An 18,142-nucleotide genomic window follows, 5' to 3' on the forward strand; every position below is an offset into this window, starting at 1 on the left:
GCCGAGGACGAGAGGACACGAGTCCGGTTATTCTGCAAATGGAACAGCTGCGTTCTTGATCGCGTCACTCAGCATGCTCTGGCTACTCCGGTTATCTCTTTGTGTATATTTTAGGCAACAATAAAACGAAATATGGTATAAAATACAACTCTGCCTCTTTTCATCAACAATAAAACAAAATATATACAAAACACCTCTTTTCATTTATAAATGAACATATTATCATAAACATATTAATGCCCACACAAATGTGGTTCAGACAACGCACATTGATTATCTTAACTGCATATATTTCTAACAACACGAAATATAAAACACAACCCTTCTTTTTGTTTTCATTTTAAAAATATGAAACATTATTGATCATTAAAACTGACATTTAACAAACAGAGACAGGGTTGTATCGTTTTATTTTATTATGCATGTACACATACAGTGAAGAGAATGCATAGTAAAATATATAAAGAATATTTTATATATTTTAGATTATATAACATTACACAACCCTGTCTCTTTTTGTTAAATGTCAGTTTTAATGATCAATAATATCCAGTATAAAAGTATAAGTAGCCTAATAGGTAGGCTATAAGAAGCTATGCAATGAGAAATAAAGCAAACAATTCAGTCAAACATTAGTCAGCTCTCTAATAGGCTACAAAGTTAAAGTTAAATAGCCTAAATATATAAAGTTATGAAACTTCACTTTCCCCTCAGCCAAAACGATTTGCAATGGAACAAACTATATATTAATATAATTTAGCATTGTTTGGTCTTATAAGATAAATAAAAACATGCACTGAAAAGTTATGTAGATGGTTGATTATTTGTCAAGCTAAGTCATTTTTTTCATAGATTAAAATTAAAAAGCTTTTAAAATACGAAAACTGGCAATATTAAAGTGGTTTAAAACATCTCCCCTTAAAACGCTATTGGTCTCAACTATTTAAATAAAGTTAAAGGAATATGACTCGGCCCTGAAAAAAATTTTCGGTCAGAAGAATTTTTTTCACTTTAATCCCTGTATCATCCTTAGCTATATATCGATCGACCTCTAGTGTCAATGCATGTGGGAACTTGATGTGTTTTTTTTTTTGTTATATGCCTTTTTCTGTCTCATTCTGTGTCTTGAAGGGTTTGGGCCTGGAGTGAGCCTCTCCGGTCTGGAATTGGGTCCCATGGTTGGTGGCCCAGCTGGGCTTAAAGACAGTGGGGGGCAGCAGTCTCGTTTCAAGTGGATGATGGAAGGTCATTCCCCATCCCCCTCACCTCCTGATAGCACTCTCCATAAAAATGGTCCATTACTTTTTTTGTGACACCTAAAAAATTGAGTTATACAAAGGAGTTTATTTACAAAGTCTGATACAAGTTTGACTGTAAGTGCTTGTTTTCTTCCGATATATAGGTCCTATTGCTGCTCCACTCAAAATGAGAGGTGGTTCCCCATATTCCCAATATGAGATGCTGGGAGGTGAGGGTTTAGGTGTGCCTCCTCAAGGGCCATCAGATCACTGGCACAGAAGTCCTGGAAACAAGATGGGCACCAAGACTGGCACATCTAGCTGGCCTCCAGGTAAACAGTGATTCACATCTAAACATTAAAAAAAAAAACATTTTAATGTTCATTACTTGTGAATACATCCATAATGAATTGAAATTTGATTTTTGCTTCAGAGTTTCAACCAGGAGTGCCTTGGAAAGGAATTCAGAGTGTGGACCCTGAATCTGATCCCTACATGACACCTGGAAGTATGCTGGGCTCATCGATGTCAAGCCTCAATGACACTGAGCACCAGTTGCTAAGAGACAACACAGGTACATTGTCTACAAAACTGATTCCAAGAACTTAAAAAAGAAAAGAAAATTCTGTCATTAATTACTCACCCTCGTGTCATTCCAAACCTGTAACTTTCATTCATTTTCAAAACACAAATGAAGATATTTTTGGAAGAAATCTGAGAGCTTTGTGCCCCTCCATTGACAGTCTATGGAACTGACACTTTACGGAAAATGCACTGATGATGTATCCTAGATTTTGGTTCATTTACATTGCCATTGATTTTCTGGAATCTGTGCGTGCGTTCACACATCTCATATAGACCCGTGACATCAGAATGTGATGTGTAATGTCTTCGCAGCATCTTAAGTTTGCTTATGATCTGCGAATTCTCTCTGGAGAAAACATGCTTGTGCATATTTTTTTTTTACATATGGTATGAAATAACATATTGCAAAATCAAGCAGCATAAAGAGCTGTTTTGTACAGCTATAAATAGCTTAAAGTGAGTGACTGGAAGCCAGACATAATAAAATTACAAATGGCCACGCCCGCTCTAACCTGAAAAATTAGGTGGATAAAGCAATTGTGTCTATTCAGAAAATTTGGACTAAACCACTCAATTCATATGGATTAGTTTTACAAACTTTTTGAATCATCAAAGTTGTAGTTGCGTAGACTGTCAATGGAGGAACAGAAATCTCTCAGATTTCATCTTCATTCGTGTTCTGAAGATGGAAAAAGTCTTATGGGTTTGGAGCAACATCAAGGTGAGTAATTACCTTGAAGTTTAATCATTTATTTCAAATGGTTTTCTCAGATCATAAAAATTGTTCTTTCACTCAAGAGGGTCTAAACCTTTGACTGGTAGTTTTTGATGACATTGATTTCTTCTTTCAAGGGTAGTTCCTCTAGCACAGACACATACATAGAGCTCTAAGCTTAGAATTTTAGAAGTCATTTACATATTCATTTAAATACTAACAAACAACTCTTGTATTTTTCATTGTGCTTTTTTTGGCACAGAATCAAATTCCTCCCTCAACACCTTGCTGCCTTCACCTGGTGCCTGGCCCTACAGTGCCTCAGAGAGCCCCCTCAACAATGCACACAACCCAGGTAAAACCATGCACTCTTTTCACTAGATGTCGCTTTTTATTTGCTTTTGTTGCAGAGAAGCCCCATACAACTTAATTTTGGCGCATTTCAACTGCGTGGTACGACTCGGCTCGGTTTGCTTTACTTTGGCTCGGTTTGCTTTTTCTTTTCTTTTTATAGACTGATCGTTATAGTTGTGCCGCCACCTCATCTACTCACCACGATATAGCCATTTCCTTTTTCACGTTGCATGCGACGGTCGTTTAAAGCAAGTTAGTCGTTTTAAAAAGTTGTGCGAACAAATGATACTGCGCTGGCTGTTGCTGACTATTTAAATCTAGCGTGTTTGGTGTCTCGTGTCCAATCACGCAGGTAGTGACGATTCTCTTTGACCAATCAGTGATCTGTAGTGTTTACACATCAGATTTTAGTATCGGTGCGGCTCGTTTGGAACCTCAACCGAAGTGGTACTTAAAAAAAGTACTTGGTACTGTACAAAGTGGAATACACCCCAAAAGTGAGCCGTGCCATGTAGTAGAAAAGCGTCATTTGTTTAGGTGTGTACTGAATTCCATCATTTTGTTCAACTCTCTGAATATGTTGTGCTTAATTTCCTGGTCTCACAGCTAAGTACACAGACTACAAGCCCAGCTGGCCACCTGAGCCCATAGGGCACAACAAGCCTTGGAAGACCAATCGCAACAGCTCTCATCTGCCACGCCCACCTCCTGGACTGTCCCATCAGAAGCAGCCCTCCGTTTCTCCCTGGACGGGAGGAGGCCCACGATTGGGTAGAGGCTGGGGTGGCTCTGGAGGCAGCCACGAAAACAGATTTGGGCCTGGTAATATACCACACCTTAGAAACTGAAAAACATTAATGAAAATCACAAGTATTAATTAAAGCACCATTTAGACATTCACTCAAGTAAATTCAACCTGCTTTAACATTTATTAAACGACTAGATCATAAATCGTCTCTCAATTTATGTAGGTTCTGCGTGGAGTGATGGAGGAGCCTCTAAGGGGAGCTGCTGGCTGGTGTTGAGTAATCTTACCCCTCAGGTATCTATGTTATGCATTATGTTGGATTTTTTTTTTTAGAAATAGACTTATTTAAAAAATAGAAAATAGAATTCTCAAATTTCAATGCAGTGATATGTATCATTTGTTCTCTGCAGATTGATGGCTCCACTTTGCGGACTATCTGTATGCAGCATGGGCCGCTTTTGACTTTTCACCTTGGTTTGACCCAAGGTAGTGCTCTTATTCGCTACAGTACTCGCCAGGAAGCAGCCAAAGCCCAGAGCGCACTTCACATGTAAGTGTCTAAAAAAAAACATATCCTGACCCAGATCCATCAATATAATGGTGATAATAGTAAGTAATATTTTTTCCCCATAGAATTACATTTTTTCACATTTTAGCTTGAATAAATTATTCAATAACAAATCAATTTTTTAACAGTCATTTGTCGCCACTTAGTTGCGAAACAATGTAATCGATAAATGCCTTATTTTAAGCACCAAGTTTCTATCAAAAGCTGATTTTGATCGCTATCGTAGACATCAATATTCATATTTTAACCTTAAACTTTTATCCAAGTACTTATATGTCATTCTAACTATTGCATCACAGAAATAATCATACTATGAGGTTGAAAAGACTGTTTGTGAAGCCGTTTCATGACAACTCTCTCCGGGTCAGCGGCAGCGCCAACACAGCTTTGAATGTTGTGATATGATTTTGTCAAAGTTTAAAAGACAGGCGAATTGAAAGATTGCGTGGGTGTTTGAATCGAGATCACAGTCTTTTAAAGATGAATCGTGCAGCTCTATTTAGGGCTGCAATGATTCCTCGATTAATGTCGAGTACTCGATTTAAAAAGATCCTCGATTGCAATTTACCCGTGTCGAGTAACCGTCAAAATACCGGAAGTGGCACGTTCCACAGATGAGAATCCATGAACCGCATTAATACTCCGTTTTCTAAGGCTATGTGATATATTTAAAACCATTTACAATCATAATATAGCATAGTGCTATTGTGAAATCACAAAGGCTGCGATTCAGTTAAATAAATACAGTATATCCTCTGGGGTTTTTTTGCACAGAGAAGCACAACGCTTTAGTTGCATGCGTGCAGATTTAATGTTAAAATTACCTCAGCTCTGTTCACAGTAAACGCTGCTCCGTGCAAACTTAGTCTCTGCAGTTCTGTTTGTTTAGGTTTCTAACAACGTGCATTTGGGAACGCAAGTTGGACGCAGTTTGTGTTTCATAGTTGCACTTTTATCGTTTATATGCGTGGAGCGCATCTTGTGTTTCTCAAACTCCATCTCTGCAGTGCTGTGAGTTTGTGTGGCTTGTAATGTTCATCTGGAAACGCAGTGTGTGCCGTCTCACAAGATTTGTAACAACTAATTTGTAAATCTACGCCATCACAGAAGAATACAGAAATATGTTTCTAAATGGGCGAATTGTAGTTCATCACGATTTCAAAATAAAAGTTTAAACTCTCATGTTTTGATGTGCACATGTACTTGTTCAAGAAATTACAGTGGGTGTAGCATTTCTATTGTACAGAATTGACCAAATATTAAAGGTTAAGTTGACATTTGAATTAAATGTTGTTTGGCCAATCTTAAACAAGGATTTGATCATGCCTTAGTGTAACAAGTAACAACTAACATCGGGCCGCTGGCGCCCTCTGCAGGCAATTGTTATTTACATAAGTTATGTTTATATTAGTTTATATAATTTATTTTACAAGGGTGTATTTTAACAGTGTTGTTAAATTAAACCCATATAATTACTTCGATACTTTATTTGAACGAATTATTAATGCTTGTTATTATACATTTGTATTTTAAGTCATTTTAAAGGCTGTCTATTTTGTACTACACATATTTTATCCGATTAATCGATGGAATAATCTGTAGAATACTCGATTACTAAAATAATGGATAGCTACAGCCCTAGCTCTATTGTTTTATCTCTCTCTCAGCATATGAGTAGTGTGAGGGCTTTTCAGTGCTTTCAGTCTCACGTCTCTTCAACACGTCCACTTGGAATATTACGTCACTCAACACTCATAGATAACGACACATTTCAAGTGGACGCGTGGAAGAGACGTGAGACGTTAAGAAAGTGGCTAACTTCTGTCAACCTCATCTACAAGCAAGGACAAAAATAAAGCAATTGAATTTTTTATTAATATTGATTCTGGAATAAAAAAAATCAATTTCAGAATCGTTACAAAAAAATCGCGATGGCTTGGTGAATCGATTTTTCTCTCCCAGCTCTAGTAGTAAAGTTACTTTTTTAGATGTGTATGTATAGTCACAATTGACAAACAGAGTTGAAATGACCGATTTCAATATATTTTGTTTTACTGTGTGGCAGAAATTGGCTTCCACTGTAGATTACTTCTTATATGTAATCTGTGCAATTTTCACCCTAGGTGTGTTCTGGGCAACACCACAATCCTGGCGGAGTTCGTGAGTGAGGAGGAAGTTGCTCGCTATTTTGCACATTCCCAGGCGGGATCTGGTGGAAGTGGCAGCGGAGGTGGCGGAGCCGGTGGTGGGGCCGTCTCCGGGCCGGCGGGCGTGACGGGATCATCGGGGGCCGGGGCTGTGGGTACAATCAGCGCTGGGGGTGGCGAGCGAGAGCGGGCCGGAGTGGGAAGTATGACAGCAGGAGGAAGCAACAACGGTGGCGGAACTGGGCCTTCTAGCACTGCCTGGCAGAGTTTAGATGGTACGGGGAACTCCGCTGACCCAACCTCTGCCCAGGGATCAGGCCTGAGCATTTTTGCCCAGTGGAGCAGCAATGGTGGTGGCGGCAGTGTGGGCGGCAACACAGTGGGTGTTGATCCCAGCAGGGCAGGGTTGTGGGGCGGCATGACTCCAGGGTACACAAGCAGCAGTCTATGGGGGTCTCCAGCCATGGAAGATCGGCACCAGATGAGCAGCCCTGCAGCGCTGTTGCCTGGAGACCTGCTGGGTGGAGGCGCAGACTCTATCTGACTGATGCAGCAACACGCGCGCGCACACAAAACAGATATATAAATATTAGTTATCCTCCTATATTATCACAAACAGACGCAGGAATATAGGAACATTAATCAGAATACAGGCAATTTGCGTACATGCCTTCTGTCACTCGGAAGGGTGCATATTGCATACACATCCAAGTATTTAGTATACATTTGTAACACTTATGTAGACGATATTGAAAGGTAGGCACTCAAACACCAGATGCAGATTAACACAAGTGCTGAGAGGCAGGCCGACTGAATTATGAAACCTAGCAAAATGCATTAAGACAAAATTATATAGATGACACTGGTTACAAATGTGAACACTGTCATCTTTACCTGAGCAGTGTTTCCGAGCTCCCCATAATGCGATCTCCGCAACGCGGAAACGTGGAGGAGCAGTGTGTGGAAGAAAAGCAGTACAGATAGATACACACGCACGCACGCGCACACACCAACACATCCCATTTCTTCTTACCCTTAAATGAAGACTTCATGCAAGACTTGAACAGGACATGCAAACAGTTGGACTTAAATACTGACTCAACTGGATGAATCCTAAACCTTGAGGTCATAAAGATCACACTCGCATACTGAGACGCTCTCACTCAGGCGTGCACTGTAAAGAAGAAACCAGACAAACAAAAGGACAAAAATATGCATCATACAATGTTTGTTGAACGCTCACGTTGTTACGGCTCCCATTGTCATGCAAACTCAAATTCTTCAAACACTGTTCTGATGTCTGACAAACTGTGTCTCGTTGTCTTTTGTTTTCTTTTAAATGATGGTGAAATCCAGAAATGTTTTTTTCCCAAACGCTGACCTCGTTTTTTTTTCTTAATCGAGTATGTTGTCATAATGACGATCACTTGGATGTTACTTAGCTGTACAAGGTGCCCTTTCTGCCTGTTTGCGCATGAGTGAAGTCCCAGGTAAAGGTGGTGACGTTCAGTGTTTGCAAGGCATTGATGAATGTGTGGCAGCCAGAGATTAACAAGCGTGGTGCATTTACAAAGATCAGTGCTGGATTTAAGGAGGGGAGTAAATGTATGAGTGACAGCTTATTTCAGGTGTTTGATGTCTATGTGTGCATGATATGTATGCAGGTGTGGCTGTGTGTGTGTGTGTGTGAGAGAGTGTAGACAGCAAGTTCAAGAACATTGGCACTAATGAATATTTCTTAAGTTGTGGTTTTAGCAGCCTTTTTTGTTTTATATATTGTCTGAATTGCAATAATTATAATAAAGAAAAAGATTTTTTTAGAAGATGCAACCAACTGAAGGCATTCATACTGAAACATGAAACATGCCAAACCTTATTGTACCAAGCTGAGCTGGACGGGTGTTTTAGGAACACTCAAAAGTTACCAGTTGTTTATTTTTGTTGTTGTGTACCATTATAAATTAAGGCGGGCTTTATCACTCGTGTTCAGGTTTTTTTTTGTTTCTGATTTTACAAAAGAAAATTAATTTAAAAAAAAGAACAAGACAATTAATAAAGGTTGAATTTAATTTTGTTGTCAATTGTGTTCATTTTCCTTTATAATGTCAATTCTGTTTAATATATGTATGTATGCTAGTATTCACTCTTTTATACTAGAATATTTCAGGTTTGTAAGGGTCACTGTTTTATTTACAACCTGTTTCGAGTAGAGAACTAGCTACTTAGGTCCTTGTTAAATGATTCTCAAGCTTTATATTCTTTATAAAAATATCCAAATTATACAATTTTGTTTTACGTGACTTTAGAAATCAATTTCAATATGAGACTTAATTATATATCCAAGACAGTGGTAACCCTGGTTTTTCAAAAAAAGGGGGAAAATAGATTCTAAAATAGAAATTTATTTTTATTTGTTTCGAGGCCTCCTGCTTGAGAACCATTGGTTTAGACTCATTAATGTTTATGTGGGGTGGGTGGGGGGTGTATTACTGACTGATTTTACATTATCCCAATTATTACACAGTTACCTACCAAACGAGTAAATACATAAAATATTAATTTTTAAAATAAGTGTACATTTTTATGTATATATACATTTAAAAATAAGGTAGGCAACCAGAGTAGGCTACAAAAGCTATCAAATCCATTTTTGTGTATTTTAAATTTTAAATGCTGAATACGTCTTTACATTACCATATGTAAAAAAAACGTGATTTCTAATATTATTTTTAAGAGAATAATATCGAAAAGAAGGAGAGCTGTAGTTCGTGTCGTGTGCCGTGTGTAGCAGCAGCAGTGTGGATGAGAATGAGGCTGCGTACGCACGTCAAGCGCGCGGCCCCTTGAAGTGATCCGGGTCCTTCCGCTAGTTTGTGAATGACATCATTTCTGTGAGAAGTACGCTGGGATACAAAACAAGGGAGGCTGCTGCTCGCTAGCCCGCTAATGCAAGTAGGTCAATCCATGAGCAGGGATATGAACGCAAGGATTTAGAAATTTGAGGAAGAAAGCAGTGGTTGGAATTACGTTTGTGATGCGACGTTTAAAATTAGGCTTGCACTCTTCGCTGTCCAGGGTCCTGTCTTACGAGCGCAAGCCTGTCGACCAGACTCACTTTTCCTCCAACCTCACGCTAGGTAAGAAAGATGTTCCTGCTTTAAGGTCATATCAGGACATGAGTGTTTAAGATTCATTTAGCGGCTCTGAATACATGTAAATGCCACCACTATTAACAGTTTGTTTGTGAAACCTCGGGATCAACATGGTCTTGGGTGCGGCTGCTACAAAATTGGCTGAAAACCGCTGAAGACAGATTTCGTTTTGTTTGTTCAATTATGCAAACGCCGTAAAACCCTCATTAAAATGGGTCGTTTTCAATAGATTCCTGAGGCCTATTATAACGTTCATAGTTTGCACATTGATGATCTGCGATGATGCTAAGATTAAAAATTAACCTCTTCATTGCAAGTTCGTGGGAATTGAACAGCGTCTGTGTTCGGATCACACATCACATGACTCAGATGTCAGATGCATGACTGCCAGTGCTTTTCTGTCTGAAAATGTGAATTAAAGCTGAGCTAGTGAAAATTATGACGTTAAATGCTTAAGTTAGCATTCCTGTTTACATCAGCTGTGTGCTAAAATGCTGAAATGTAATTGTTTAAGGAGACATCTACATCATAATAATATTTGTTTTTATGATTCTAAGGCTGTTTTTAGAGAAGGAATCATGGAGTTACGTGTTGGGAGTAAATACCGTCTTGGGCGAAAGATCGGAAGTGGCTCCTTTGGTGACATTTACTTGGGTAAAAATATTATTGACAATTGCATACTTATCTAGATTTCATAAAAGTGTTGTTCCCTGATGTTGTAAAACATAAAATCTTCCAGGAGCAAATATCACATCAGGAGAGGAGGTAGCCATTAAACTGGAGAGTGTGAAGACTAAACATCCACAATTACATATTGAGAGCAAGTTCTATAAGATGATGCAAGGTGGAGGTGAGAAATGATCTCCGTCAGTTTTCTTTCTGATGCTGCGAATATGGATTTCTAGAAATATCTCTTCAATCTCCTTTCAACCTCAGTGGGTATTCCCTCGATCAAATGGTGTGGTGCTGAAGGGGACTACAATGTCATGGTGATGGAGCTCCTGGGTCCAAGCTTGGAGGACCTGTTCAACTTCTGCTCAAGGAAATTCACTCTAAAAACTGTCCTGCTGTTGGCAGACCAGATGGTAATTGCATGTATAAACAAAATCTAGAAGAACAAATCCATATAATTGCTCATACTTAGGGGTTAGTTATTTAAACGGACCACTTATCCTGCACTATTTGTTGCGACATGATACCTTACTGAGGGGAGTTTCCTATTACTTTTGTAAGTAATGAGACTTGGTGGAGAAAATGGGCAAAAATCCTATAGTTTACATTGAAGGGGGGACCTGAGCCAAATATAAGAATCGTAATATCATAGAAGATCGCAGGTGGGCCACAAAACAACCAGCCAGAACATCGTCAAAACCACTTAGAATACCATAGCAATTGTATAGCAATGCCTTGGTAACCACCTTCAATACCTTAGGATAGTGGTTCCCAATCCTGGTCCTTGAGTACATCCAGCACTGCATAGTTTACAAGTCTAACTTATCAAACACCTGATTCAACTCATCAGCTCATTAGGAAAAACTACAGCACAGGGTGCTGCGTCGCAATTCGCATACTATCTGTCCTAAATAGGATTCGAAATCAGAATTAGTGTCCCAAATTGTAGTTTGTTGAAATGAGTATTCCAAAGATACTATTTCTGGTTAGAATCCAAAGTGCAGATCCATGCACACTGCTAATATTCCCCAAGACTCATTGCGCGTTGGATGAGGATTCGATTATTATTTTCTGTATTGAGTTTTGTCCAAATTATATTTAATCTGTGACAGCAGTGTGAACTTTTATATAGATACAATTTTATATAGATTCAAATAAAGATACGTTTGTTCATTGACTTTTAAATGCATCATCATGCAAACACATGAGGAGAGTCTCCGCATGAATGAACCACGACTGTCAGATCAATGTGTTACTATATTTCTCTTCAATACAGTAGGAAATTAAATGAAATTGAATGTGGAGGATTTTAACTGTAAAAAAATGATTGACAAGGACAGTTTTAACTTTGACAGGATTCACGTTACTAAGTGACAGAGCAGTCCGTTAAAGACGCAATTATGACGAGCTTGCCTTTTCTTCTGCTACACACTCAAAAGTATACTTTTTCTGCACAAAAACAGCACATACTTTCAGGGTGTAACATGAGTATATGAATTGGGATGTCCAGTCCTGCTTCTGCAGGGCCACTGTCCTGCTGAGTTTATAAAACAAACTCTGCTGGACATAAGAGTTGGAGCACCTCTGCTCCAAGATTAATATGTGTGTTTGATAAGAGAGACATCAAGCATGTGAAGGTTTGAGGGTACTTCATTGTGAATCACTGCCCTAGGATCATAAATGCATGTAAAAATAGATTATAAATGTATATAATTTATATAAAATACTACATAAAATATTGGTATAAAAATTTAGTTTATCATTTGAATAATCTGGCTGCAGATTAAGGCTGTAAGGCCGGTTTTGAATATAATTTGATACTTACGACTGATTATGCCCAAATGCGCCGAGTCAGAGATCGTTGCGTTCAGTCGCTGTTCACAGTCGCTGTTTAAAATCTGCTCCAGTCGTTGGAAAAAGTCTGAAAGTGTGTTCAGTTCAGTCTTAGAATGTTTCAGCTAGTCGTTAAGTGTGTCCCCGGCTTTAGTTTTCGTATATGTAATGAATATTCAGAGGAAGAACTATAAAACCTCAATAAATCAAATTGTAATTATGTTGTTCTTAAACATAATTTTAACCTAGAAAAAAAGAAAGTTATTATTAATTAAAATAGAAGTAGATTTTTTATTAGATTTTTTTCTGATTTGTTTCATGTTTATTCTTTCCAGATTAGCCGAATCGAGTACATCCACTCCAAGAACTTCATTCACAGAGACATTAAACCTGATAATTTCCTGATGGGGCTTGGCAAGAAAGGAAACCTGGTCTACATCATAGACTTTGGCTTGGCTAAGAAGTATCGTGACGCCCGCACACATCAGCACATCCCGTATCGTGAGAATAAGAACCTGACTGGCACTGCCCGCTATGCCTCCATTAACACTCATTTGGGCATTGGTAAGGGCAGGAGAGGGCCACTGAAATGCATTCTATTGACAAATGGACTCTATATTTTGGGTTATTCTAAATGTACCTTCTGTTTCCACAGAGCAATCTCGGCGGGATGATCTCGAGTCCCTTGGCTATGTTCTTATGTACTTTAACTTGGGTTCTCTTCCCTGGCAAGGCCTCAAAGCGGCCACTAAAAGGCAGAAGTATGAGCGCATCAGTGAGAAAAAGATGTCAACCCCTATTGAGGTTCTTTGTAAGGGCTATCCATGTGAGTAGATGCGATTTAATCAGCTAGAAAATCATAGGAATTCAATTTCTCATTTAACTCTTTTCTTTTTTTCCTCACGTCTCTAGCTGAATTTTCAACCTACATGAACTTCTGCCGCTCTCTCCGATTTGATGACAAGCCGGACTACTCCTACCTGAGACAGCTGTTCAGGAACCTTTTCCACAGACAGGGATTTTCATACGACTATGTGTTTGACTGGAACATGCTGAAATTTGTAGGTTTTTAAACATTTTGCATTATTTAATGCAGTTCAAGTGTGCATTATATTGCTTACCTTGTGGGTTTCTCTGACTGTGTCAGGGTGCCAGCAGGACAGCAGAGGATAAAGAGAAGGAGCAGAGAGGAGAGGGAGAAGAGAGGGATGAGAGGACCGGCGGTGGAGCTCCGGGTTCTGCGGCTCGTGCTTTGCCCACTGGCCCCAACCTCCCGGCCCCTAACAGGGTCCGCAATGGCCCAGACCCGGCCAGCTCAACACCTGCCTCCCGTGTGCCACAGTCTGGTGAGTCTGAGAACGAGCGGAGGTGTTATTGATGTCTGTTCTATTTATGAGCAGGTTATTTTTGAAGGATATGGTTTCTCTTCCTTATGAAACTGTATTCTTATGACCTTCTGTGTTGTTGGTATTCGAAATCAGCACTTAACTCTTCTTACCTGTTGTTTTGTCTGTCAGGGAATGCATCTCCAAGAGCAGGCCGAGGAGCAGAGCGGGAAAGGAGAGTGTGTTTACGGCTGCACCGCGGTGCTCCTGCCAATGCCTCCCCTGACCTCCCTCTCCGTCACGATCAGATCCGCATCACTCCCCCACAGGTTTCCGTTCACGTACTAGTTCTTCGCTTAATTCCCTGATATTTATTTTTTCTCTGACCTCTCTGTCTCTCTCGCACAGGTCAGCGTTCCATTCGAACACATGGGGAAATGAGCTCTGCAAGTTCACTCTCATTTACTGTTTTTAGGAGGTAAGTGGGTTTTTTGTCTGGATCCTGCAGTTCATACACACTTTGGGCCTCATTCATGAAACACGAGCAGAACAAATTTTTGTGTAAATCGTTCGTAAAAGCTGTTCTGATGTAAATTTTCAGACTCACGACATGTTTTGTATTTTCAAAATGTTAGTTGGTACGACAGAAATGTACACCTGCTCCCTACTATACACCCCTTGAATACACCCCTGCTACACCATGTGTAAATGCTGCGTAAAACATTTGAACATTTGTGTTCTAATTTAGGCAAACCGATGACATTGCATTTTGGTGTGCTATGCACCATAATAATATTTCACGTGTTGATTTGCCCCGTTTTTGTGGTTTTTGTTTTTTTAACTGTTCAACTTTGGGTATTAGGCAGCACTCGTCACTGTCACTTTTTACCCATTCGTCCAATCACAGTGGAGGAGGGGCGGGACAAATACTACATCGACCAATCATCCTACTTGTACAGCGACTGAACAGCAATGGAGAAATGAGATACTAGTAATACATTACTGCCATGGATATTCTGTATCATAGCAACCAAAGCATCTCAGCTGGCCATTTTCAGAAGAGCATCAGGCATTTTTAGGTGGCTAAAATGCTTTGGTGGACATACGATAATTGAATATATATTGCTAGGCATATGGCTCTTTAGCATTTATGCAATATACTGGAGCCAAACCTGAGAAGGAAGTCCAGAAGATTCCACAGCATTCCTGGACACCTAATTTGCGTAGTTGTAACTCATGGGCAGGAATTATGCCAATTATAAATGAGCGTGTACGTGCATCCTATTTACGAATGTTTGGAATTCAGTTATGTACACACGTTTATCTACTGAAGCTGTGGTATACGAAGCCTTTGTGAATCTGGAGGACAGTTTTCATAAAGGTCCATTTTACACGCAAATTACTCCGAATTTGCTTATATATTTACAAAAGTTTCATGGATGAAGCCCAATGACTTGATGTCCTCTTTTATGATAAGCATGTTTTTAATTTCTGAATTAAAATGAAAAAGTAAGAAATGTCAGAGGAATAACACTGTAAAAAAAGGCATCAATAAAAGCATGAAAGTCTTAAAAAAAACGTTTTTGGCATAAAATGAACACTGAAGCATTTCTAAAAAAATAAAATAATACATTATATTATAAATATGTTTGTCCACCAGATCAAAGTGATGTCGAAAGAAAAAATAGGAAATGATATCATAGAGAGGACCCCTGCTGACATAACTGTGTCAATTGCTGTGCCCAATTTGCATACTATCCAGCCTAAATATTATTTGAAATTAGCATTAGCGTGTTCCAAATCGTAGTATGTGGAAATGAGTATTCCGACACCGCATTATGGCTAATATTGCCAACAACCCATTGCATGTAGAATGAGGATTCGATTACAACTACAAACACACAAATATGGCGGATGTGCAAGACCGACCATTGGGTTTGAGTGATTAATAATCAGTATCTCACCTGATAAAAAGATATTTATTCAATGTTATCAACATTTATATTTCATCTGCAACAGCATTGTGAACTTTTATAAAGATACTTTTGGTCATTAACTTTTAAATGCATCATCTTGCAAACACTTGAGGAGTCTCTGCATGAAAGAACCACGACTGGCAGATCAATGTGTTTCTACATTTCTCTCCGATACAGTTGAACGTGAAGGATTTTACCTGTGACAAAATAATTGACAAGGCAGTTTTAATTAGGGATATACACGATTTATCGGCCACTATATCGGTACCGGCCGATATATGTTCATTTTTAATATTAGTGTCATCTGTCCAATAAGAATATTTGGCCAATAAATAATGGATTATTTCCTTCAGCTGAGACACTTCAGATGCGCACTGTTCGCCATGATGGTTTTGGATTGTTTGAAATATGATTAGAAATATTTATTTATTTTTTATTAAAGTTGGCCTAGAGGTGTCAAGTAAATTTTAAAACTTGCACTGGTTCAAACTAGGCTACTGTACTTTTTTTGTTTGCTTTTCTTTTTGTTTGCTTGGGACATGTCTTTTAATGGTGAGACTTTTTTTTGTAATCAGGCTCCCAAAAACTTGGATTTAGATTGATCAAATATAAGGAATTATCGATATCGGCCAAAATATTCATATCGGTGCATCACTAGTTTAAATGATGACAGCAGAGCGGCCCGTTGAAGACGCAAATATGATGATGTAGTATGTCCCAGAGCTTGCTTACTCTTCTGACACACTAAAAAAGGTAGATTATAAGCATTTTAGGCCAAAGTATAAGTAGACGAACTGGGAATCTTCATTGTAAATGCTAATATGTCTAATATCAGTGTGACATTTTATGACAAGGCACAGTTAGTTCAGGTTGTATAATGTGATATGGTATAACCCCCAAGAAACCCCCATGGTATTTATGATTTAAATTATTATTAAAAATTCAGCAAGGATGCACTAAGTGACAGTAAAGACATTTATAATGTCACAAAATATTTTTTAACTTTTTTGAACTTAAGAATAATGTATCATGATTTCTACAAAAATATTAAGCAGCACAACTGTTTTCAACACTGATAATAATAAGAAATGTTTCTTGAGGAACAAATCAGCATATTACTAGTATTTTAGTATTACTAGTATCGTAGTAAGTATTTTTTAAAGATCATGTGACACTGAAGATTGGAGTAATGAGAAAAGAGTTATTTTAAATTGTGATATTTCACAATATTTGTTCTTGTGTTTTTAAGATTAAATAAAGGAGAAAAAAATCTCACATTCACTAAAGTGTGTTTTCATTTACTTTATTTTGAAGGATTACAACAGACAACTCCCCTAAAGCATTTATATTCATCTTTCTATGTAAAACGGGAGTGCGAAACAGAAGCAAGAAGCTGAAAGAAAGGAACCACATTTTTGTAAGGGACAAAGTGCTCCCCCGTCCTCACGCACTGCAGGTTGTTGCTGTTGGGATGAGACATCGAAGATACAGACGCATGTTGACAGTGGACTGGCAGGTTTATCGAGGATCACAAGACTCAAACGGTGGAAGTGGAAAAGAGAATTCTTACCTGCGACCTAATGAAGGTTATTCTGGTTGTTCTCTGTTTTGTCTGAAATGCCGGGAAAAAGAAGGACTTGCTTGTTGGACTGTAAAGTTAAAATTGAATATTGATAGAGTGTAACAAATGTATCCCTCGCACTGTTACTTTAACACACAAAAATTGATGTATGTTGACACCCTTACTGACGTATGAGGTTTTGTGGAATCATCTTTTCCATGTTAAATTTTAAATATGCAAAAGTTAAGAATTTCCAAGAATGTTGTTTCCAGTCAAACTGCTGTTTGGTCTGTAGATGTCACTGAATGGATATGTCATGATTGTGCATTGAACATGTAAATTATTGGAGGTATTGATTGATATCAATATCTGCTGTAGTGAACTAACCTTAAGATCAATTTGAGCATTAATAAAGGCCTGAACTCCTCTCTTAAAATTACAGAGCTGAACTATATGGTGTACTGAAAATTTGAAATGAAGACTCCTGCATTGACATTATGACAACCTCATTTATAAATAAACACACATAAAAGTACGAGTTTTTCAGCTTGTTGAACATTGTGGAACTTATATAGTGAACTTACTGAACATTTTTGCATGGCTGGTGTACAAAGTAACATGACCTGAGCTGTTTGATTCCAGTTTAACCTTTTGAAAGGTTTATTAATGGATTATTAAGATTGTACTTATAAATGAAGATCACGATACATGTAAACAGCAGGAAATCACAGAGACAATAAGTAAGAGACAATTAGTAACTGGATTGATTCAGATGATAAAATTGTGAATTTCAAAGTATTATTTATTGCATTAAATGAAACAAAAAAAAAATACACATGCATTTATTTTTGGATTATCATTCCCTTTTCTCCACAATTGCATGACAGTAAATTAAATCAACACACACACACACACACACACACACACACACACACACACACACACACACACACACACACACACACACACACACACACACACACACAATTAGTAACTTTATGGCCTGCAACTTTCCATTGGGTCTAATTAAGCAAATTAAAAAGGTTTGACCATTTTTTGACATAAATACAATTGAATAAAGGCAGAGGACATGCAGTTTATTGTATTGTGATATCCAAGGAATAATATACATGAGCTCACTTAACCCTAAAGTAAATTAGGATTAATTGAGTATAAACGACGTTTTTTTGTTTTTAAGGAATTATTTTTAACGGTTGAAGAATGTGTTCAGTATAACATAATTCTTTAAAATGCATTATTTATTGAAA

General features: G+C 38.2%; 2 protein-coding genes across 6 annotated transcripts in view; both read left to right on the forward strand.

Annotated features, from left to right (window-relative positions):
- The window catches only part of tnrc6ba (trinucleotide repeat containing adaptor 6Ba), a 27,072-nt gene extending 18,648 nt beyond the window's left edge, over nucleotides 1-8,424 (forward strand). For 2 of the 4 annotated variants that reach the window (XM_077201067.1, XM_077201068.1), the window contains 8 exons: nucleotides 1,132-1,293; nucleotides 1,403-1,570; nucleotides 1,672-1,812; nucleotides 2,801-2,893; nucleotides 3,499-3,714; nucleotides 3,864-3,934; nucleotides 4,051-4,190; nucleotides 6,332-8,424. In XM_077201067.1, coding sequence (XP_077057182.1) covers nucleotides 1,132-1,293; nucleotides 1,403-1,570; nucleotides 1,672-1,812; nucleotides 2,801-2,893; nucleotides 3,499-3,714; nucleotides 3,864-3,934; nucleotides 4,051-4,190; nucleotides 6,332-6,899 — 1,559 coding nt within the window. In that variant the 3' untranslated portion in view covers nucleotides 6,900-8,424. The remainder of the gene's footprint in view (nucleotides 1-1,131; nucleotides 1,294-1,402; nucleotides 1,571-1,671; nucleotides 1,813-2,800; nucleotides 2,894-3,498; nucleotides 3,715-3,863; nucleotides 3,935-4,050; nucleotides 4,191-6,331) is intronic. The other 2 variants (XM_077201069.1, XM_077201070.1) reach the window with 1 other exon arrangement.
- A 715-nt stretch (nucleotides 8,425-9,139) lies between these two features.
- Nucleotides 9,140-17,409, forward strand: csnk1e (casein kinase 1, epsilon). Of its 2 annotated transcripts, XM_077201072.1 has the most exons (12): nucleotides 9,220-9,307; nucleotides 9,431-9,492; nucleotides 10,065-10,161; nucleotides 10,247-10,357; nucleotides 10,444-10,592; nucleotides 12,348-12,576; nucleotides 12,668-12,838; nucleotides 12,925-13,073; nucleotides 13,160-13,358; nucleotides 13,530-13,666; nucleotides 13,746-13,815; nucleotides 16,628-17,409. In XM_077201072.1, the coding sequence occupies exons 3-11, from the start codon at nucleotides 10,086-10,088 to the stop codon at nucleotides 13,776-13,778; spliced, it is 1,254 nt and encodes a 417-aa protein (XP_077057187.1). In that variant the 5' UTR covers nucleotides 9,220-9,307; nucleotides 9,431-9,492; nucleotides 10,065-10,085; the 3' UTR covers nucleotides 13,779-13,815; nucleotides 16,628-17,409. The 2 variants fall into 2 exon arrangements, with proteins under 2 accessions (XP_077057186.1, XP_077057187.1); XM_077201071.1 differs by having other exon boundaries at nucleotides 9,140-9,492.
- Nucleotides 17,410-18,142: the final 733 nt, after the last annotated feature.

The sequence above is a fragment of the Siphateles boraxobius genome, unplaced genomic scaffold (assembly GCF_051911475.1).
Source record: "Siphateles boraxobius isolate OS27281-9 unplaced genomic scaffold, OSU_SipBor_1 46, whole genome shotgun sequence".
Lineage (NCBI taxonomy): Eukaryota > Metazoa > Chordata > Actinopteri > Cypriniformes > Leuciscidae > Siphateles > Siphateles boraxobius.

Excerpts from the sequence above, each read along its gene's own strand:
- csnk1e (XM_077201071.1), top strand. The coding sequence starts at position 10,086 with ATGGAGTTACGTGTTGGGAGTAAATACCGTCTTGGGCGAAAGATCGGA. Across the intron at positions 10,593-12,347 it reads TGCTGTTGGCAGACCAGATG|ATTAGCCGAATCGAGTACAT; the intron begins GTAATTGCATGT and ends TATTCTTTCCAG. Across the intron at positions 12,577-12,667 it reads TAACACTCATTTGGGCATTG|AGCAATCTCGGCGGGATGAT; the intron begins GTAAGGGCAGGA and ends CTGTTTCCACAG.